Source organism: Sebastes umbrosus, chromosome 23 (assembly GCF_015220745.1).
Source record: "Sebastes umbrosus isolate fSebUmb1 chromosome 23, fSebUmb1.pri, whole genome shotgun sequence".
In the NCBI taxonomy this organism is placed as follows: domain Eukaryota; kingdom Metazoa; phylum Chordata; class Actinopteri; order Perciformes; family Sebastidae; genus Sebastes; species Sebastes umbrosus.
This window is the reverse complement of record NC_051291.1, coordinates 11,067,186-11,091,193: the sequence shown is the minus strand read 5'-3', so window position 1 is coordinate 11,091,193 and position 24,008 is coordinate 11,067,186. Positions and strand designations below refer to the sequence as shown.

At 42.2% G+C, this 24,008-nt stretch overlaps 1 protein-coding gene across 15 annotated transcripts in view; it reads right to left on the bottom strand.

Annotated features, from left to right (window-relative positions):
* ppfia2 (PTPRF interacting protein alpha 2) overlaps positions 1 to 24,008 on the bottom strand; it is a 226,225-nt gene that overhangs the window by 103,797 nt on the left and 98,420 nt on the right. The window contains exon 1 of one of the 15 annotated variants that reach the window (XM_037759977.1): positions 13,843 to 14,301. The exons of 12 other annotated variants lie outside the window; for them this stretch is intronic. In XM_037759977.1, coding sequence (XP_037615905.1) covers positions 13,843 to 13,923 — 81 coding nt within the window. In that variant the 5' untranslated portion in view covers positions 13,924 to 14,301. Of the gene's footprint in view, positions 1 to 13,842; positions 14,302 to 24,008 lie in introns of those variants that run through there. 2 more of the 15 variants (XM_037759978.1, XM_037759979.1) reach the window with 2 other exon arrangements.

Sequence of the window (24,008 nt, the reverse complement as noted above, 5' to 3'; positions counted from 1 at the left end):
GACTGATATGATGCCAAAATTACCATATTATTTACAGCAGGGAGAAGGAGTGGGATTGTTAGCAGCTGCTGCATCTGGAAAACTACATGTGGGTTTATGCTTCTGTTCCACGCATCCTCGCAGTGCAAATATATGTACGAAGGCCGCGAGGCATGCTATAATGACCGGGCAAACTGAGCAAAACATGTTTTTATTAGCATAATATGGAAGCTGAAACACATCACGACGGATCACAATGTTAGAAGCAGCAGTGTGCTTTCATAGCCGCCAATACAATTAGATTAAAAAAAACGTTGAAATGGTAAAAAGAGATGATCATCTGTTCCCCAGTACAAAAAAAGAGAGGTAGCCAATCCAATCTGTCTCTCCATATCGCTCCATGTTAATTGCTGTGCCCCTGGTAAACTGACTCAGGACCTCCCTAGTGCCCTGCGAGTCCTCTTCAATCATATCGCCAGCTGAGATATTATACACTTTCATTAAAAATCCTGAATGGCTAGAGGCTCCCAGCTCACCTGCGGGGCTTTAGGCGCAAATCATCTTTCTCGGGAAAGTAAAAAAATGTTCTCGGCTCCAAAGTTTGTCAGTGCCGTAGAGAGAGTGAAACCACAGCGGAGGAGAATGTTTCTACAGACAGACAACGGAGAGGAGAGCTGTGGAGATCTCGGATAATTAAGTTCTCTGTTGGCTTTCTGCACACAGATGCTCGCCGGTAGCCCTCTGTGAACAAGCCCCATATGGGAAGACATTAGGTGCCGAGGTGGTGTCGTCTCAGCGGGGGGGAGTGTCTGTGTCGCTGCTGGATGAGCTGATGCAGTTTATCCCATGTGAACCCGCGAGCGGATGTATTGATTTTGGAGGGGTTTCATTTCGGTGCGCGATGGGAGGATGTTGGGATACAGACCTGTGGGCTACAGCAACTCCTTGGCTCATTAAAATGGAGTTTGTGTAAACAGAATACACATGTGATGAGGACTGAAAAACTACAGTTATAAACATCCAGACGTGCTGTACATAAACCGTGACCACAGACCCTCCGCGACCTTGTAAACTTTACAACCCTGTTGTTTTATAGACCATATGGATTTGTCTTTACAGTCTGCTTCTACTTTTTACGTGCCATACACACTAATCAATGGTCATCATTCACTTCAAAATAACAACGTTCAGAGCCTGAGGCTATTAACCTCTTCCACTACTTCCCTCGGCAGATTTTATTTTCTCTGGCTCAAGCTTCAGGCTTTTAGAGCTATAGAGCGATGGTACTGATATCATATTAAACTAGAATACCTAAAGAAATCCATTGGTACAAACCATGTCATAGTAGCATGTCGACAAGTACGCTTAATAACGCTATAAAGTTAGGCTACATTTTGGCGAGGAAAAACTGGCATGGCCATTTTCAAAGAGGTCCCTTGACCTCTGACCTCAAGATATGTGAATAAAATTGGTTCTATGGGTACCCACGAGTCTCCCCTTTACAGGCATGCCTACTTTATGATAATCCCATGCAGTTTGGGGCAAAAACATGCAGTTTTTTGAATGCGGTATAAATGTGTTATTTTCACCTATTCTAAAATGGTGTGTTTGACTATAACCTGAACAGTCTTGGAATTACATAAATTGGGTATCACTGTAAAGCTGAGACTCTTGAGGATCTCCAATGAGTCCAATGTTATTCATATGTGATGATGTTAGTCCCCATAGTAGCCATTTCATTGTAATGAGACTTTTTTAATGTAATGAGTTTTTTTTTTTTTTTAACTTGACCTCATTGTATAAAATGACCTGTGGTGACCTCTAGGATAATCACAGCCTCATGAAACTTTACAGCCACAAACTAGAGACCTAGAACATTCAGAGGATGGATGGCTTTCCTAGCTAGATTGACAATAAGGGGGTTTCTGAACAGTTTACAGAACAGAAGCGCTCGACATCCAATTGCCGAAAAAATGCAATTCTTGCAGAAATCTCCAAATGTCAAAGGTTTTGGATACCAAATCACAGCATGGCTTTTTCTATGGTGTTCCTCAAGGTATTGGTGTCTTAATGTGGTATTGATGGATGGCAACGAAAAGGAAAATGTGTTATCTTGTGTTGACTTGGTTATGGATGCCGGGGGTCAGAGGCCAGGGAGAGTGTAATAGCCATGCATTGACTTCCTTTCTTAGAGAGAGGTTTCACTTTCTGTGGCATGTCTTGCTAATTAAGTACGCTGTCTCTCATTTGTCTATTGACTGCGAGGCAACACGTTTAAATCTATGGCAAAGGTCACAGCAGAGAGAGAGAGACAGAGATCACCAAGGCCTGGTAGGAATGGAGAACGTGATAAGCAAGAAAAACAGACGACCAATCACTTTAAACTGCAGCAATGTTGTGAAAAAAATTGCTTCTGCTTATAAGAATTACATTTTTAAACAGGCCAATCCACTTTTGGAAACCATTTCGGGTTTAATAGAGAAATAAAGGACGATAAAATTGATGTTGTTGGGTCTTTATAGCCTGTTCCTGCTATAATCAGCACACACACACATAGGGACAAACTCACACACAGCAACAGAAGGGGAGCAGCAGTATAAGAGGAGGCAGCCAGAGCTGGTGTAATTGAACATAGCAAAAGATTTTATTGCCACTGCATTATTCACAAAGGCCACTGCGTACTGTATCGCCTCATGTGAATGTCTGCGGGGGAAACATAATGTTGCACAGAGACAGTGTGGGTGAGACGTTTTTTTTAAAAAAGTCTAACACAGCAGGCTGTAGAGAGGCTCGGGAATGAATGAATTCAGTTTGAAAACCTCCAAATGGTCCGTGTTTTTGCCCTTTAAGGAAACAAATGGAGACGGGAGTTTACGATCAGAGAGATGAAGTGGGGGTCGCGGGACAAAGAGACAGAGATGTAGAGTTAATGGTGGAATGAAGGAAGACATCCCCCCACTACTCCCATTACAGAGCACACATGTGGGATATAAAATTCAACGGCCATGGAGGAGCGCCTTATGGAGCGGGTATTCCGGTTTCAGCACCACGGACAGCGAACAGTCATTGTCCCACATGGAGAGATGTCTAAGATACTGCAGGTACGGATGGACTAATGAAGGGAATAAGACAAGTTTTATAGTGCAAAGTAAGTACGAGGATAAAAACGACACAGTTACTGATTTTCACTCTGATTACAATAAAGGCTTAGAGTCATATTTAACCTGACAGCCACTGTGCATGCTCTGAATATCAATGAAGGAACTATTGGGAAATGATTAGTTTGAATTGAAAATTCACAGACTATAAGAGCAACAGGCCATTTGAATTGATTTACATGTGTTTGTTGCTTCAAGTATCATCTCCAATTGGCTTAGCAATTCAAATAGGGTCCGGCGTTTGTGCTTATTCAAGGCTGTTTTCCCCAGTTGGAGAAACAGTCAAGCAATCACATATGTATTGATGTTTCTCGCTTCAATTGACGCCCTTCCTGCTGCGTTACCGAAGTGGCGCTGCAGCGGTAGAAGGTGGGGGGTTACTGCGTTTGATAGCTGTATAGATGTTAGATGGAAGCAGCATGCTTGAATACTGTTGACAGGATTTTAGGATAATTAGGGCTGGGGTATCTGTACTTGATACCTCTAAGGTATCGACCAAAATAAGCCAAGTAGTATCGAAATTTCTCCAGTCAGACGATACCTGCATTCAATATTTTTTGTGCCCAGATCTAGAAAAAAAAAGATTATTTGTATGGCTTTGTTTTCCGCCAATCACAGCAAGCATTCTTCGATTTAAAGCAACATGTGATTGGCGTACTACCGCAGCAGCTACAACCCATACAGCCGGCATTGCCTCCACATAGCTCTCAACATGGAGATGGCTGAAGCGGTGGACGGCGGCAAGCAGATGGAACAGTGCTAACAACGGTAACAGTGCTGAAAAACAGCAACAGAAAAATGGCAACAAGCATGGATGAGATTAAAGTCCACATTACAGATATAAATACTCTTAAATGGGTATATTTCTTCCTGAAAAAGTTCATTTTTACAAACAACTGCAGCTTCCCTGTCAAAATGAAAACAGCATCAGCTGGATAGCCACTCGCCACTGATTGGTTAGGGCGAAACAAAACTAAATAACACCACTTCCAAACAAGAAATCAGCTCACATTGAACACAACGTCAGGATGTGACCCTGTTCTGAACTGAATTGCAGGACAGTCAGACACATACACTACATGTATGTGGCTTTGCACGTGTGTACAGTATGATGTAGAAACAGAAAGATCAAGAGATGGATGGAAATGTTGCACTCATCAGTCATCGTTTCCAATGGCGATTGGTTATCGGGTCATATTGTGTCGGAGCATTGAATCTGGGAGGACACAATGTCAATGGCTGAATGAGTCTCTAGTGAGGTGATCAGCGCTGGTTTTATTACTAGCCATGATTCACTACTCTACTACAGCACATCTCCCAATATATCACCCCACCCAAACCAGAGAGTATCTTAACTTAGTCACATAGGTACGGTGCCTTCCTGGGCTTATTTCACCCGTCAGCAGCTTTCTAATTTGTATTATGTAAGGGATAATGTACAGCAAGCCGGTCAGTGTTATGAAATAAACCCCCGACAGGGCGATGGAAGACCCTTGCATCGCCCTGAAGGGGTTTATTTCACAACAATGACCCGCTTGCTGTACATTATCCCGCTTATTACACGGCTACTTACTTTTAAAAAAATCAGTAATTTGACACAAAAACGGTCCTTCAGAGTCCGACATCAGAACTGCGCCCATAGCAACGGTCTGTTATTTCTTTATAGCAGACCGCTGCTATGTATAACAGAACGCCAGGATTTTATTTCTTCATGCTTATATATAAGAGCAACAGTAACGTCCCAGTTTTCCGTCCCGGGGATCAATAAAGTATTTCTGATTCTGACATATTCCTAATGAGAATAATTTGTAAAGGTGTCTCTGAGTCACAGCACAGACTATAATCTTTTCTTGAAGCTTCTTACTTTCATGAGTCCTCCTCAGTTAACATCTTTAAACACTCATGGACTCTCCAGGATTGATGTCTCTCTCTCACTGACAAATAAATGGCGAACAAGTCAGTCATTTTGACCAAACCCATCAGAAGAGGACAGATTCATTCATCCCGCTTTGATTTCACCTTGAAACATGACAGACTCCCAGCTTTGTATTCTGTCAAGCCACATGCTAAAAACCCTCAACCTTTCAAGTCCACGTCGTTGGATGGATGAGATCAAACTGCTGCAGTAAGCCAGGCAAAGGGGTTACACCATAATTGCATCAATGAAGAGAGGTTGTTGGCACACTAGAGTCTATTGAAGTGAGTAGCTTGCTGGCCTGTGTGCACCCTACTCCACTTTAAAATCTCTGAGGGATCTGTGCATGTGTGTGTGTGCACATGTGTCTCTACTGTTTCACCGTTCAGCATGTGCTAACAATGGCTGACATTACACCAGGAGATTCAATGATGATGTGAGATGAAGGGTGGAAGAAATCTGAGTCTCAAACCTCACAACCAGACTTTCCACTGAAAGTCTGGTTGTGAGGTTTGAGGGCTTGATGAGTTGTAAAAATGTATTTATTAATGAACTGTTCTCTGGGGATTGGTTGATTCTGTATTAATTCCTGGAGGGATTGAACAGAGCTGCTATACCTACGAGCTACAGGCTTTACGGTAACACGTACACATCACTGGTACACAAATAGACAGTCTTCTATTCCTTCTCTCCCTTGTTCACACATTACTAACACACGACAACAACAACACACCCAAACACACACACACACACACACACACACACACACACACACACACGTACACAGGGGCCTCTTGCTTTCGAAAGCTCACTCATCCTTTTAATCGGTGTGGAATCCATCAAAGTGGGTCAAACTCCCTTCCCCATCTGCCCCGGCCAGATTTTAAATGCACGAGGGCTGATTAAAAAAAGACCAAGAAAATAGGGCAAACGCCTCCAACACACACGTATACGCGCCGCCCCGGGAGACCAGCAGCAGGAATAGACACCGAGGGGAGGACTGGGTGCGTTGGCGAGGGCGTCGGGAGGAGGGAGGGAGGGCATTTGTAAGCAATTACAGTGTGCCAGTGTAACAAATAAAAAGGTCAAGCACTTCGACTTCAATCTGGCGGCCGTGTATCAATTTGCCTTGTTTGTGCTCATTTGCATACGGCCACCTTTAGTTGTTCCGCCGACCGTCCCTGGACGCACGACCCTGGGAGGGCGGGGCCTGTGACAGGGCGCTGGGCAAGACAGCTGTGGGGATAAGCTCGCTCCCACAGCTGGGTGGTGTGTGTACATACAGTATATATGTGTTTGAGTGACAAGAGAGCTTTCCTGGTTTGGTTCTGTTGCAGTCGTGCATGTTTTTTTTCATTCATAATTGCACGTTGCGGATACATCTGCACACATGTTCGTATTCAAATGGGAAGAGATAAAAAAAGTCCCGCTAATCAGGCAGACGCACAGCAGCTCGCAACAGTGGAAAAGCTCTCACAAAGCTTCCACATGTGTCCCTCCGGATCAACCCAGCAGCCCCCGTGTCCCCGTGGTCATGTGACCTAGTAGAGTAACTGCAGTTTCGCTTTGATGCGTGTGAGGAGATCATCAGAGGGGCGGGACGCTGCATTTAGCTCATCATCATCATCGTGCTGCACAAATGGGGATTTCCAAGATTAAGTGTTGACATGCAGTAGATAGCGAGAGGTCACTAATACAGTGAGTTGAGCAAAGATGAAAGGAAATGCATTATAATGTCACTGTAGGGCCGAAACTATCTATGACCTTCTTTACCGATTAATATGTTGATTGTTTTCTTAAAGGAACAGTGTGTAGCATTTTGGGGGGCTCTATTAACAGAAATAGAATATTCATAACTATGTTTTCATTAGTATATAATCACCTGAAACTAATATTTCTCCCAAGCTTTCACACGAGTCCAAGGTCACAAAAAAAGAAACTCCCCTCACTGACAAAGGCAAGAAAATTCAGCTCCATTCCTGGAGAGGATAAACACTAAAGGCAGACTGTAGACAGTTAAGGCATCGCCATGACGAGCCACCTCTGGGTGCAGAAGAAACAGGTGCTGCACTTGTCATTCAAACTGCCGCCTGGTGTCACCTGATGAGTTATCCTGTCTCGCAGACCTTCCTTGCTCCGAGAGCCTGATTTGGCTGGGGGAAAGTGTTCAGCTGAGGGTGTGAAGGTGTGTGATTTATGCATCTGAAGATGTAGCGCCGAATAAGAGGCACTGTGCCATTCCTGCACTCGGCTTAAAGTAGCGTTCAACAGAGGTTCAACCTGAGTCTGAGTGTCACTGTGTGGAGGTGAGCTAAGCGCCAGGCTAAATGAGAAGTAGCACTTTTTAATCAACGCGCGCAGCCCTGTCATCCGTCTTTTCTGTCGAGCCCCGAATGCAAACTCTCAGTCAGACTGTCGGGAGGGAGAGCCAAACGAGGCGCGGCTTTAACGCTTTGATTAAGTGGGGTTGGCCTGGCGCTTACAAACAGAGCGCTGAGAGGACAGAGCAGACGAATCCAACCCCAAACAGCAGCTCTTTAGTCAGAGTCCCCCTGCGGCCGGCGGCGCCGCCATAAACTTCCCAAATGCCAGTCTCACTGCAAAAGAGAGGATTACTTTGAAGGAGAGCAGCTCATTTCCTTCCTCTCCACTTTATACCAGCCGGACCAGAGGGAGACTTTTGTACTAAAAGACCACAGGGATGAGTGAAATGCATCCGACTGAAAGTTGGCTGCCAACTTTGGTGTGACTTTGCCTCAGCAGTGATTAGATCACGTAGCCAATGTTACCTCATTCTTTATATCCAATTTATTTCAATTAAAGGGGACCTATTGTGCTTTTTCCCTTTCCTTTAGTGTGTTATATCGTTTTTTGTGCATGTAAAAGGTCTCCACGCCCAAAGTCCACGCCAAAGGGAGTTACTCTCCCCCACAGAAACACTGCTCCTGAACAGCCTGAAACGCCTTGCTTTAAGTCCCACCTTGTCTTCCGTAACGTGGTGATGTCACCAAGTAACACATCTGCATAATACCTGCCTAGCCGCTAGGGATGTTAATAATCAACTGTTAACCGACATTAAGAATTTTAACCGATTAATGCTATCGGTTAAATGGTTAAAAGAAATATAAAAAATAGCTAAAAAGCTGAGCAAAACTCAGAAGAGCGGCTTGACACTTAAAGGAGAATAGCTGGTCCACCTTAACAGCCCACCTTAAGTGAGTCTGAGTCGGTGTCGCAGGACACGGGAGCTTGGCTTGGAGGAGTTGTAGCATTTATTCACCGACAAATAAACTGTACACACACTGCTACAGCTACATTCACAGCTATAACGCCACCGACAACCCCACACTCACTACCGCCCCACACATGCTAACGTTACGCAGCGCTGACAGATCGTATGTGTGTGACAACGGTGAGCACGAAGCCACCAGCTACGCTACAGTTGTGTAAGTAGCACAAACACACACGGTTTGTCGGACACTTGCTATCGTTGCAAAAAATAGCACCGTTGCATGCAACGCACTTATCTTGTCGCTTAACAGTTAATAATCGGTTACCGAGGGTCGAATATCAGTTAAAAAAAAAATTATTACATTACTAGCAGCTAGTTTGGCACGCCCTCAAACAAAGCTAGTTAGAGTGGAGCTGGAACAAAGCCCGAAGAGTTTGGTTTAGTTGACCAATCACAGCAGTGGGTCAACTGCTTTTCAGGACGGCGGGGCAGGAGCTCAAACAAAGCATTTCAGAACAAGGATGAAAAGAGGTGCTGCAGCACAGCCGGTATGAGAAAAGTAAAGCGTTTTCTGAACATTAAAGCATGTAAACATGTTCAAGTACAAACCCCAAATACAAGTATGCACCTGAAAATAAACATAATAGGTCCTCTTTAACTGTACAGTATGAGGCACTCGCTGTAACAGCACCTTCTATTGCTATAGGCTGCATATGCTATGTTGGAAACAATGCATTTTAAACAGAGAGAGAGAGGGAGAGAGAGAGAGAGAGAGAGAGGGAAAGAGGCCTTTAGGGTAAAGCTGAAGAGACTAATCACATGCAGCGCTAATTTGACAACCAAGGACAAATACTGGACAACAATTATATCTCATTTTTCAGGTAGCTCAACCCTGACAGGCAGTTTGGCAGCTTATTATTGGATGGGAACAATGGGATATTAAATACAAGGACGTGGACAAAGCAGCTCATAAACTAGCAAAGAAAGTTGAACTAAATGTGAATGCACTCTCTTTAAAGTGACTCTCTTAAAAATGGGATGTATTATTGAGAGATGCTGTTTTGCGATTTCAACAAGCAATTGTCGGGCAGTCTCTGGAGTCTGACTCACAAACGCGTTTGAACGTTTACACTCAACTTTTTACACTCGGTGAGCTTATTTATTAAAAGCTCAAACCCCAGAACTGCATTAATTTCAGCAGAAAATCACCCGGGGAGCAGAAACATTGTGCACACTGTTTCTTAAATTGCCTCTTACCAGAAACAACTCCATGAAGTGTTGCTTGATAAAGACATTACATGGACCTTTCCTGTTTTTATAATGGCTGGCTGGGGCATCCTACATCTCTACTGGACTTTATAAACCTGTGGCACATCAAAGAGACTCTGCTGTGAACCAACTAATATGGTCCAGTGGGTTCAGAGCACTGGCAGCAAACCTCTCCCATGGGAGAAATCTCATTGGAAGCAACTCCAACACCATGAAGTACACATACAAAAGCCACTGACAGAGGCATACACACCATAATGTACCTCATTCTCCCTTGTCACCTCATCACAATACAGAAATAGCATGTTAAAGGAGCTGTTATCACAAGTTTCAAACTATTTTTATGGCAATGTCGGTCTGTCTGTCCACCACTTTAAGAGGTTAAAAGTGAAATGTCTAGAAAACTACTGGACGAATAGTCCTGAAATTTGGTTCAGACATTCATGGTTGGTAATCCCTTAACTTTTCCTCAGGCGTCATCATCAAGTCAAAATTTGGCGTGACAAAGCGGCTGTATGTGAGAAGTTGGGACGAGAGCGTGCTGGGTACATACATTGTATGCTGGCAAGTGATTTAATGCTTTTTGGTGTCTAAATATTTTGGCATATGATTACTGTAAGCCCCACAATAGTGTGCAATAGTGAAATGAGTATGGCTAAATTAAGGGGTGCATGTGTAGGTGCCGCTGTCCATAGTACTGAAACGGAGTGGAGGAGATCGACAGACAGACATAGACCGACAGTCAAAAACTCGTGTGTATGCCATAGACTGTATATAAGAAGTGGACTTAGTCAGCGTGACGTCATCCATTGTTTTGTGGACAGCTGTTTTGAAGCCTCGAGTTCAGCTTTTTTGCCGTCGCCATCGTCGTTTTGCAACCAGAAGTGACACGAGAGGGTGGAGCTAAGTACAACCAAAGACTTATTTAGGCGACCAAAAACTTTCAAATTAACTTCCATGAACTGAAAACACACTGTGAAAGGGTTAAAGTTGTAAGACGAAAACAAGGATAACACCGTGGTAGAGACCTGTCAATCACAAGGTAGCCACGCCCTAAAGCACCCCTGCTTTATGGTCTATTTGACTCTAAATGGGACCATGATTTACTAAATGAACATCATGCTGTATTGAAGAAGACTTGAAACTAGCAATTAAGATAATAAACTCATGTTTACAATGTTTACTGAGGTAATAAATCAAGTGAGAAGTAGGCTCATTTTCTCATAGGCTTCTATACAATCAGACTTCTTTTTGCAACCAGAGGAGTCGCCCCCTGCTGGATGTTAGAAAGAATGCAAGTTTAAGGCACTTGGCTTCACTTTTCAGACCCGGAGGTTGCCGCCTGGTTCCTGCACATTTTGACTCTCACACACAATAAAATCTATTCTAAGGCAAATGATATCACTGGTACAGGTGATGTAATGTATAAACCCTGGGGGGTCTAAGCAAGTTAATTTAGCCTCCTGGAGCCTAAACTTCATGTTAATGTGTCACCTCTATTGCTTCCAAATGTCATTACGGAGATATCGGTAGAGAGTCAGAGACGCACTGTAGACTCAGCTGTGTGGCAGACTAGCGAGCTCCTGAACTAAACAAACTCTGACACTTCTGGGTACATGTTTGCAGAGCCTGGCGGCGAATACTAAGAGGAACTCAATAACTTCCTGATGGAGCCGCCGAGGCATCAAAAGGCACCTACTTTGCAATTTGATTCAATTTGCCCCGGCTGACTTATTATTGCAAACTAGCAAGGGCAATCTGATAAAAATGAATATCATTAGGAGTCGGTAAACAATCTGACAGGAAACTGTGTTCAAAATGGCTGAACTGAGAACGCACCGATTTTGAACGTAGTGGTGCGTGCTTTTTTAACTAACCGAGCGTGATAAATCTTACATCACCTCGAGGGTGGGAGACAGTGAATTGTGATTTATGTGTATTGAAGTGAATACTGACTTTTTTATGGGGATTTCCTTTGGACTGTAATCTGTGAGCTAGGACGCCTTTGATTTTGTGATATAATCAGAGAGGCTTCTTCCAACAGGTACGAGCCCTCGGGGAGCCTTCCTTCACTAATGATTTGACATGAAAAGGCAAAGGGAGCTTTATGACGCCCCAGACTAACACTGAAGGGGGAAATCTTCAGAAGTCTCAGTGCAGTTAGAGGGCGAACGGATGTGATATTGGATGGGAGAGATTTAAGAGGTAGAGATAATGACATTGTGTCTTATTGGGCTTTTTCAAGCCCCTGGCCTTTCTCTTGTTGTCTAAAATACCACCACAATGGCAAAACAAATGTGAAAAAAGAACTTGCAGGTAAAGGACGAGACACTTGGCTCCGCTCCTGGCCCAGATATTGTGATTAGACTGATGATGCAGGTGTATTTCTACATAAACATCTCATCTGTGCTCCCATCAGCACTTGAGCTCACTTGAAACGCAAACCCACAAACTATTTTCCCTATCATCTTCAAGTAAAGCAGCAGCTTTCTGAAGTCACGCTGACTGCACCTGGATGTACCAAAAATAAAAAAAATTCAACCATCATCACCTTTTTTTAGCAGCTTCTTGAAGACTATCTGTGAAAAAAAAAAGGATTTCGTTTGCTGAAACATTTCCTTCCTTCCTTCCACCCACAGTAAAAAACAGAAAATGCTGGCTCGGTTACAAGAGTCATGTGGAACACACACTCGATCAATATCCACTGACACCGCTTCATTGCCATGCATGGGGCTCTGGGCAGAGCTGAAATATGCAACCTACAGTGATCAATGTAGGGCGCGCTGTGTGCACACGTGCCCTTATTTCTCTTTAGAATATAATAGAACTAGAGCACAATTCAAATATAGATATACAGGGGGGGTGAGATACAGCTTGAATAATTGAACACTACTATACAGTATGAAGATGAATTCTCACATTTTTTACTCTCAGATGTTTTATTTAACAAGCTGAGAGTGTGAAACCATTAACATCCTTCTTTACATTCTGTCTTTTAAGATCTTAAAGAAACCCTTTTTTCTCAGACTTTATGATTACTGGAGTGCACATATGTACTCCAGAGCATCCTCTTTTGCTTTCACTTTACGTGACATTATGGAAGACTGTGTCTCTATATATATCCACCTAAAATGCAGCAACAGCAGTGGATTGCATTGCAAAATCTAATCCAAAATCAAGGAAAATTTAGGATTGTCAAACATGGGAGACTGATGGAGTCAGTCTGCACATGCAGGTATAGGTCACACCTCTACATATACACCTCTAAATGTGCCACAATAAAAAGACATTCTTTCTTTTAAGATCTTAAAAGAGTTCCTTCTTTTATTTCTTTTTCAGACTTTATGATTACTGGAGTGCACATATGTACTCCAGAGCATCCTCTTTTGCTTTCACTTTACGTGACATTATGAAAGTCTCTATATCCACCTAAAATGCAGCAACAGCAGTGGATTTGCATTGCAAATCTAATCCAAAAAATCGTGGAAAAATTAGGACTGGGCAAACATGGGAGACTGATGGGAGTCAGTCTGCACATGCAGGTAGGTCACACCTCTAAATGTGCCACAATGAAAGCCAAAAAGCAGCAACAGCAGTGGATTGCATTGCAAATCTAATCCAAAATCGTGGACAATTAGGATTGGGCAAACATGGGAGACTGATGGAGTCAGTCTGCACATGCAGGCATAGGTCACACCTCTACATATACACCTCTAAATGTGCCACAGTAAAAAGACATTCTTCTTTACATTCTTTCTTTTAAGATCTTAAAAGAGTCCCTTCTTTTATTTCTTTTTCAGACTTTATGATTACTGGAGTGCACATATGTACTCCAGAGCATCCTCTTTTGCTTTCACTTTACGTGACATTATGAAAGTCTCTATATCCACCTAAAATGCAGCAACAGCAGTGGATTTGCATTGCAAATCTAATCCAAAAAATCGTGGAAAAATTAGGACTGGGCAAACATGGGAGACTGATGGGAGTCAGTCTGCACATGCAGGTAGGTCACACCTCTAAATGTGCCACAATGAAAGCCAAAAAGCAGCAACAGCAGTGGATTGCATTGCAAATCTAATCCAAAATCGTGGACAATTAGGATTGGGCAAACATGGGAGACTGATGGGAGTCAGTCTGCACATGCAGGTAGGTCACACCTCTACATATTATACACCTCTAAATGTGCCACAATGAAAAACCACAAAGCAGCAACAAAAGAACAGAGAGAAAAAGCATTAAAAGAAGAAGCAGCTGACACTAATGATGATGCACAGAGACAGTAAACTTGCCTGGAAGGTGTAAAACCTGGTCCCATTGGGTGGATGCACCTTAGGGGAATTGGTCCCCGTGCTCATGTCTGAGAAAATCATAATCCCTTTGATGGGTAAACAATCCAACACAGCTGATCCCGGTTGTTGCAACGCTGCGCGTAAAAGCAGTAAAACGCGGTGTGTTTCACATGCAGAGGACTAGTCTGTGCGTCCTTGTAGCGATGTGCCCGGAGAGTAAAGCCCGTGGAGAGACAGCGGCTCCATGGTGTCCCGACGCCCGCTGCAAGCAGCTCTGGCAGCGGCTCGGATGGGTCCGTCTGTGCGGCGGATTATCTCCTCCCTCCTCTTCCTCCTCCTCCTCCTCCTCCTGCTGCTTCACCAATAATCAGTCAGAGCATCACGACACGGCTCAGCCAACAACGAGACGCACGTTCGCTCTGTTTCTACACTGTAAAAATGTTCCCTTTTTTTACAAAGTCATGTCATACTATTTCTTGAAATGTGGTAATTAAAACATGTTTTATGTAAAGTGTGATTATTTTGTTTTTGAAAAAAAAAAAAAGAGATAACTCTAATAATAAAAACAAAAAAAAATCTATATATTTGACATTAAAGGGGACATATTATAAAAAAGTGAGATTTTCATGTTTTTTTTTATTATAAAGCAGGCTTAAGTCCTATATAAATACTGTGAAAGTGTCAAAACGCCCAGTCCACAGGGAAATACACACAGCCCGTATTCAGAAACTCTGCATTTGAAACAACCTGTCAGGATTTCTGTCCATTTGTGATGTCACAAATATACAATATTTAGACCCTTGACACAATTTTAAACGTAAAGACTCTAAATGTGTCCCAGTTTATTCCTGGTTGCAGTGTATGTGAATGACATCAGCTGACAGGACGTACACATGGACCCAAGCTGTTGCAACACTTTCCTGTTGCAATTTCGTCGCAATTCCGTCGAAATGCACTAAAACGGAGCGTTTCAGACAGAGGGTAAATACAGGCATATTCAGGCCGACAGTATGAGGAAAATAAAGTTTTTCTTTAAACATTACAGCACGTAAACATGTTCTAGTAGAAACACAAAATACAAGTATGAACCTGAAAATGAGCATGATATGGGACCTTTAAAGGTTGTGTCGATAACATTTTATGTAGACAAATATTTATTTAAGAAAAGAAATATTATAATTGTGAATTAATTATTTCTAAAAGTTTGGCGGGTCCAAAATGAATGTTTTGTTTATCTCTGTGGAAGTGGCTTAAGAGCCAATAGTATAACTACGCTGGTATCACGTGGTATCTCTGGGTCATCAGTTAGTGTGAGAAAAAAAAAACAGATAAATGGCGAAGATTTACGGTAAGTGTCTGGCAAACAACTTGTTTTGAAGTGAATGCAACATCGAGTGGCTGAATGTTATCAATAGCTCCTTTAAACTTTTTTTTTTTAATTCTTTTTTTTGAGAAAAAGACAATATTTGCATTGTAAACGTAATACTCCTAAGTATATTCTGCTTTGGAGAGAATAAAAGATATGATTTTAAATACCTATACTGGATTATTAAATGACTTGTATGCGCATTTTTTGCAGTGTTGCTACGTATTGATTGGAGGAGAAGACGGATGCTCGAATTCCTTTACTGTGGCAACTTTCTCTGTGGAACAAGATGAGAAGTTATCACTGTCTGACAACACACACGCTGTGTGAAAGATGTTCACTCAGAGGGAGGAAGGTGACATGACTGTGCAAATCCTTTTGTAGTGGATGAAATATAGGTCACTAAATGAAAGATTATATAATCTTTTTTATGGTCAGAACAATGTTGGAATTGGAACCAAACTCATTCAGTTTACAAACAATCTGTTTGACCAATTTGACCATTTATGAGACTAATTCAACAATGTACTTCATTATTTTGTTTGTCTTTTTATATATTCATGTAGTCATCTCTCATAAATGCACCATATTTAAAGGTGCAGTGTGTAGGAATTGGTACTGTCTAATGGTGAGGTTGCAGATTGCAACCAACTGAAACTCCTCCCGTGTTCCAAGCGTGTAGAAGAACTAAAATGGCCAACGCAAAAACATGAAACTGGCCCTATCTAAGGTCAGTGTAGGGGGCGACTCCTGTGGTTGCAAAAAGAAGTCTGATTGTATAGAAGTCTATGAGAAAATGAGGCTACTTCTCACTTGATTTATTACCTCAGTAAACTTTGTAAACATGAGTTTATGGTCTCAATCGCTAGTTTCAAGTCTTCTTCAATATAGCATGATGTTCATTTAGTAAATTATGGTCCCATTTAGAGTCAAATAGACCATAAAGCAGGGGATGCTTTAGGGCGTGGCTACCTAGCGATTGACAGGTTGCTACCATGGCGTTGTCCACGTTTCCGTCTTACAACTTTAACCCTTTCACAGTGTGTTTTCAGTTCATGAAAGTTAATTCTAACCTTTTTGGTCACCTAAAAATGTCTTATTCAGCATTCAGTTGTACTTAACTCCACCTTCTCATGTCACTTCTGGTTGCAAAAAACCAAGATGGTGACGGCCAAAATGCCGAACTTGAGTCTTCAAAATTATGGTTCTGGGCTACTGTAGAAACATGGCGGATGGCTCCGTGAAGAAGGCCTGCTCCATATGCAGATATAAACGGCTCATTTTAAGCTAACAAAAACACAACAATTCTTATTTTTAGGTGATTATACACTAAAGAAAACACAGTTATTGACACTATATGTGGCAGTAGATCCCCCTAAATGCTACACACTGTTCCTTTAAAATGGAAAAGCACAGAGACGTCTTCTTTCCACCAGGCTACCATCCATTATCGAGCGGTCTCTGAAACATTTCCACACAGGCTATTGCTTTAGAAGCATTTCCACAGACCTGCCATGTTCCCCATGCAGTAGGCCTTTATTGATTTTTTTTTTTTTTTGCTGACGCACTTTAAGGTTTCTATGAAATACAACTGCTTCAACCGATTTAAGACCATTGACTAGAAGCAGCTTTTATCTGCAATTTTTCATGAAGAAAAGCACTTCCACTTTAACAGACTTCCAACTGGACCATGGAGTGACGTGTTTCCACTTTTCTCTCGTCAAGTGGCCTTTTCATAAGAGTAATCCACATTTTGCTGAATGATTTAATCCAATTCTCCATCCAAGCTAAGAGCCATATAGAAAAAAAAATAAAATGAAATGTTCCATTGAACTGGGTGTTAACATCTGGATGAGGTGTAATGTGATAATTGGATCATATAGCGACATATTTAGCTTTTTTTAGATATGAAATAGTCACTATAGGACTGACCCCAGCAGTTCGTGCTTTGGTCTGATTCTGCATTGTTAGACGCAGCTCAGTGAGCCTGATTAAGCTGAGTGGGCTGAACTCGCTCTTCGGAGGGATTTGGGATTGTTGGAGACTTCAAAGTATTTGCTCTCTACATCGCAGGTTAACAGCATTTCCAGCTGTGGAGCAGCAGATCCCATTAACCAGACTGAGCTGAGGTTGCACTTCAGACCGACTGTACTATTAAACCAGCTATTCACTGCGGGATCGCCCTTACATGTGTGATGGTAAAGTCAGACCCCAGCAGCAAAGTCTGCAGGAATAATGATACGTACTAATTAAAGGAAAGTGTCAAAATCAGCTTTCCCCTTTTTTGCTGTCTCTTTTCCAGAGAAATGCATGCTGGGAACTGAATCGCTACCCAGGATGGTGCCAGGAGAGAGCCGGGCAGAGATGCTCCAGATGGGGTCTAACGTTCAGGCATCTGATTGGCTGATAAAACTCGGGCACAGCTCAGTGGGAGGCATCCCGAGGGCGGTAAAGGGAGCTCCAGTCTCGTCAGCAAAAACCACAGATTACATTCAATGACATTTTTTACATCCATTAAAATGATTCCTTTCTACAATTTCTGCGCTTGGCCACTACTGTATGGTTAGAGTACTAGGGGTAGATCCTGCTTATGGCAATTAAACCATACGTAGGCAACTAAAACACTTGGTAAAGGTTAGTAAATATTGTAGTTACAGTTAATAAAAAGGCCAACATTAATTGTAGGTCTGTGACAGGACACACCGGTCTCCTGCAGGAAAGTCTGACTGGTCACATGCCCATCCACCACCTCGACCTCCACTCTGTTCTCTCTGCTACATAAAGGACAAACTATTTCCTTCATTGGCTCTGAACTTAAATTGTAAAAAATTACAGAAAAGATAGACAGTGAAAATGATCGTTTGACAGTATATTGACATCACAGAGGCACATCTACATCTACATCTGTAGAATATGTCACAGACATGAAAAAAAGTTAATATTTATTTTTTAACTCAACACTTCCTGTTTCTCTTTCAAAGTAAAAGCCCTCTACTGCCTTTCATTCCGAAAAAAATTGCAGGACAGTGTTGTAGAAAATGCAGTGACTTGCACAGATTAAATTAATTGTCAAATCAGCACATGCTTTTTAACCTTTTTCTGTCTAAAACAAATATAAATAACATTTATAGTGAAATGAAATGGCCATTATGAAAGGCAAAACTCGATGTAGAAAGAAAGGGCTGACAGCAGCAGCACAGTAGCAACAACAACACTGTTGGTGTGGACATAACATGCGTGCGAGACGCAGCGGTTCAGCGGCAATGTGGCCTGGTTGTAAGAGTTTCTTTGGTCGAGGACAACCCTTATTCCTGGGATCTCACCGTGTTCACTATGACAATTGATATTCATGACATACGGAAGAGAATAGAAACCAACAGCTGCATGGAACGGTGAGAATATGCAAAATTATTAAGGAGCTAAAACTTGCAAAAACACAGTTATGTTCCTTAAAAATCAATCAATGTGGGTAAAGTGTTCAATTTTATAGACTTGCAGTGATAACAATGTTCAGTTTTAAAAAAAATATTAGTTAATGTCATACTGGGACAAACTGGATGTATTATTATTAGAAAAGTTTGAGTTTCAAAGGGAATAAAAGACTAATAAAGGCCTTTCCTGCACACTGAGACATCCTCTCTCCTCTGTGTCCTTCTCACTTGAACCAACCTGCTGCAGCGTCACCACAGAGCACCGTGGACTAAGCCCTCCTGCACGTCAGTCACATTAAGGGACTCGTCTGTGCGCTGCAGTGCACTGTGGACTCTGACGTCACCATACAGATGTGCAATGGGCATGGCTTAGCGCTTCTACGCGCTCATTGGCTGGAGCCTCTCAATCCTCCGATCGACACTACTCTTTGTCTTTCAGCATTTTACAAAGCTGCTAAAGCATCACAGATGGAAAATTAGATCTGAGTCAAGAGATCGATACCGTCAAAGAATGCTTTTTAATTCATTAAAACGAAAACAAATTAAACCGTGGCTTGAATTTCTGATCAAAGTAGGGTGTTTAAAAAATAATATTTCTAATTAATATTTCATCAAAGTGCTTATTCACGTGGTCCCGCCGAGGCAGTTTGTGCAAACGCAGAGAATGTGTTCATTAAACCAACACCTGAGCGAGCGCGTGTTCATCACGCCTCCTCGAATGCATCCCTCTCTCCGTCTAAATCCCTTAAGAAGAAACACACACACAGTCCTTTTTCATCAATCAAAGAGCTCAAACAAATTGATTTTTTGGTTTGAAAGCCTGTGTTTGATCCGTCCGCGGTCCTAATCTACGGGGCCAGCTACAGATATATCAGATGGTGGCGGCGCTGATACACAGATGGAAGCATCTGTGTGCAGTTAGGGGAGGAATGTGTGATGCTTCTCTGAGAGGTCTTGTTAAGGAAAGATAAGAATTCGCCATAAACCCCTTGCTGTTGAGCGAAAACACATAAAACACTTAGCAATGACCCTCAGCCGTAACAGCGGGAGTGTGAGGCCACACACTAGCAGGACTGCGGTAACCTGAGGATATGTATGTAAATCACACATTTTCATTTTTGTGTGTGTGTGTGCACCGTAGGTGACAAACACACACACTGTAAGCTTGTGACAGATTACTTTGCCGGAAGCCTGGACGGTCAAACAACCCACTTAAACTGCAAATGAGCTGCAAACAAGGAGCAGAGGAGAAACATTTTGTGCATACGTAAAAGAGGGTTTTGGGCTGTGGTATTGCGAGACGCCGTGAGGAAGCTGAACCGGTGCAGAGCAACGAAAGACGGACCGGCGTTAACCGAAGTGGCAGACTTTGAATAAATTCTTTTATGTTTGGAAAAAATGCAAATCATGCTGCACCGACATACCATCACTGGAACAAGGTCTTTTCTAGCAGTGAACACAAGTCTAATTAATTAGAAATATGAAATACGGTGGACAAATAAGATGACAGAAAGCAATTATTTTAGGAACGAGAGTCATGAGAGCCTGTCCTGACACGCAGAGCAAAAAACACAAATGTGAAACTCAAACTGTCAAAAGGAATGAAGCTGGGGGGGGAAATATAGCAATTTATTTAAAACAAACTTCATGTAAGATGAGAAAGTTGTCTTGAAAATAGCTTTAATGTCCCTCTGCTTCAGTTTATATGGTTATGCATAATTTATGCTACTACTACTACTACTACTACCGCAGAGCCACAGAGATGGGTTGCGGAGTACCTCACATACGTTACAAGAAGAAGAAGAAGAAGAAGCGTTGACCAAATCAATAAGAAATGATATGCTAAACGCAATCTGCCGCAGTACTATGTATACCTGGCGTGCTAGAGGTGCCTGCACAAGTATAAATCCGGCATTACGCTCATCCAAAGGCTAAAACAACCTTTCATGGAGCTAAAGCCAAAGTTATACTTTCCACATCCACGAGTATGTGAGGGTCCGCTAGGGTCGGCGTGACGTAAATGACGTCGTCGTGGGGTGTAAGCGGAGGCTCTGTGTGGACGTCCGTGTACAAGTGGTAGCATAGCGATCTGCTTAGGGCGGCAATTAACAATGATTTTCATTGTTGATTAATCTGTTGATTATATTCTTGATTAATTGATTAGTTGTTTGGTCTATAAAATGGTGAAAAATGTCGATAAGTGTTTCCCAAAGTCCAAGATGACGTCCTCAAATGTCTTGTTTTGTCCACAACTCAAAAGATATTCAGTTTACTGTCATAGAAGAGTAAAGAAACCAGAAAATATTCACATTTAAGAAGCTGGAATCAGAGCATTTTGACTTTTTTTTTCTTAAAAAAATTACTCAAACGATTATTAAAATAGTTGGCGATTAATTTAACGGTTGATCTAATCGATTAAATCGTTGCAGCTCTAGATCTACTGTGCATGTGTGGAACACGTCCTCCAAGCGGTACAGTATATAACTACTGCTAGAACTAGAACTACTATGCGTCCATGGTGTCCGCAGCTTTAAGTGTCCCTGTGGGAGTAAAACCAAGTCTTAAGGCTGCAACTAATGATTATTTCCATCACTGACTAACCTGTCAATTATTTCTGCAATTAGTTGATTGATCATTTAATCTATTAAATGTCAGAAAATAGTGAAAAATGCCCAGTGCAGGTAACCAGAGACCGGGTTGACAGCTTCAAATTACCTGTTTTGTTCGACAAACACCCCAAAACCCAAATGCATTTTATTTACAAAGAAGAAATCAATTATTGATGATTCATTTTCTGTCGATCAACCAAACAGTTAATCAAATTTAGCACTAAATGTAACTTTTAATCACATTAAATAATAGGTGCAATATTCATGGGAGGTGTTTATATGACATGGATCACGAAATGCACTAAAAATAGATCAATAGCATACAGTGGATAATACAGTGATTTAACGACACAGTGGTGTCATTTTCAAGCTGGTGCTGCTGTAAATAGCAGCAGAGCTCCAGAAGAAACTCTTCTTCTGCTCATTTCACATGCAGCACATGATAAATCACTGAGGGACCGCAGCACTGGGGAGAGATGGTGGCATGTTAAGAATTAGCATACTCTGCTGTTGTCACCACGCCCGGCACACACGGTGTCAAACACGCACTGTTAACAAGCTGACTAGAGACGAGGCCCTTTAAGGCGCCGGCGCTGTGTTGTCATGTACTGTGGCACCTATAGAGCTCCCAAAAGAGCTCAAACTGTCAGCCGAAGCAAGTGGCAAATCTGTACTCATCCTCATGGGTGTGGAGTCAGATTACAGAGGGAGAGACAAGGATGTATGAGCGTCAAGAATAGGACAAAATACTGCGAAGAAATAGGACATTTTGGAGGACAAATCGTTGGAGAAAAAGGAGAGTTCGCTGCTCCGATTTTCCTGAAAGTTTTGTGAAGAAAGGTCGTGGCTTTCTGTGCAACTTGGTGTCTGATAGCTCAGTCTCTAGCTGAAGGGCCCCTCCAGGGTTCACACACTGCCATCTTCTATTATCAGACTTGTCGCTGCCTAATTGGGTCTTTCCCTGCTGCCAAATTCCACTTATTAGCATCAAGAGTATAAATGTTTGTGCCTTTTTTCCCCACAAATGAGACCCATAAATTCTGCTCCATTCTTATAACCAGAATACTCATTTCTTTAAGTACTCTCAAACAATTGATCACTATTGAGTGTTTTTAGATTGCTTTTTTGCTCTGACAATGTGAACGCTGCACCTGATGCTGCCCAAACAGCAAACGTCTTAACTGGCTAGGTTTTAATATGTACCCAGCTCGAGGACGAGATTACACAAGATTACCAAGTAACACTCCCCGCTAGATGTGCAGGTGTCGGTGTAAAGGTCACGCGTCGCTCCCTGCGCGGAGGGTTCTTGGAAAAAGCGAAGGTCTGAAGCGGGGCAGCGGGGGCGGAGGCATATTGATCGTGTCAACAGTCATGTGTGGGCAGACGGCCGTAATGGACGCTGGCCTGGTCCTGTCACTGCTGAAACATTACAGAGCTATTGTCAAGGGGTACAGTGTGAGAGAATGTGTGTGCGTGGACACTCAAGCAGTCGATAGGATGTGACTCAAGGAACAAAATGTTGGTGGTGAGGAGGAAAAAGGAGGTCTTTTAATGGAAAAGCTGCTGGGACAAAAGCCTAATAATTGCATTTTTAGGAATTCAATACGATAATCAATGTGTTGCAAATTGCATATATATGACTAAATTCCTGCAACATATAAACGAGCTGGATAAACTGTCTATGACTAAAAGCTTATTATAGAATATGATGTTATAATCATTATAAAAGCCCTACTAACTCACAAGAATGTACTAAAAAATATCTGCTTCTGTAGGCATTTGCATAAAGAAATATGTTCTGCCCTGAGGTTATAGAGTACACAGTACTGTATATACAGTGGGAGAATAAGAGGGCAGAACAGGAGGAGGTGGATGCTGGCACGGTTGTGGACAGAAGTATAGCTTCTGCTGCATATGCAGGTTTGTGAAAGCACAGTTCAGCAACTGAACTTAAAGGGATAGTTCAGGGTGTTTTGAAGTGGCATTGTATGAGGTGCTTATCCATAGTCAGTTTATTACCTACAGTAGATGACGGTCAGTAAGCCCACAGTTTGGAGAAACAGACAGGAGTTACCACAATGGAAGCAAAGCAATGTACTGCTGTGAATGTAGCAAAAACGTATTTTAGCCACAGAAAAGAAAGGCCTACTTAAAAAAATCAATACCAGTTTAAGTTTTCTTTGTATCTTGTGCATGTGCAAGAGAATGTGCATGCATGTGGGTCACACAACGCACAGTCCTGCCGATGGTTTCACACTACTCCACTGATGGAAAGGTGGTGGCAGAATACACGGAAGAAGAAACCACAAGCTCGCAAACATGATGTAAAAAACGCAGGTCTCAAATTACAAGAAAAATCAGTTTTGCAAATGTTTTAAGGAGGAAGGAAATGCATGCATTCAATCGTTTAAGGCCTTAAAAGAAACACACACAAAGCTTTTTAAGGTATTTTTCCATAAAGATTTTGAATGGTGCAACTTTAAAGCAACCACTTCCTCCGTATCCCTTCATCTTTCCACTTTAACTCACTCTCCAACACTCCTTCTGACTGCATCTTTCATGTTCCAGTCCTCTGAGTCTGCTGCCTTTTGTCTTATGTGGTCATTTTTTAAAGCTCTGACTCGCGCAGTCTTTTTCGACTGCTGTGTGATTTCTTCCAAGCAATAGGCGGATGATGAAATCCAAGGGACCATTATTTTCCACATTTTGATCCGCCAGATTTCAAAGCAGGTTGTGTAAAAAGACATCCAGCGCCACAAG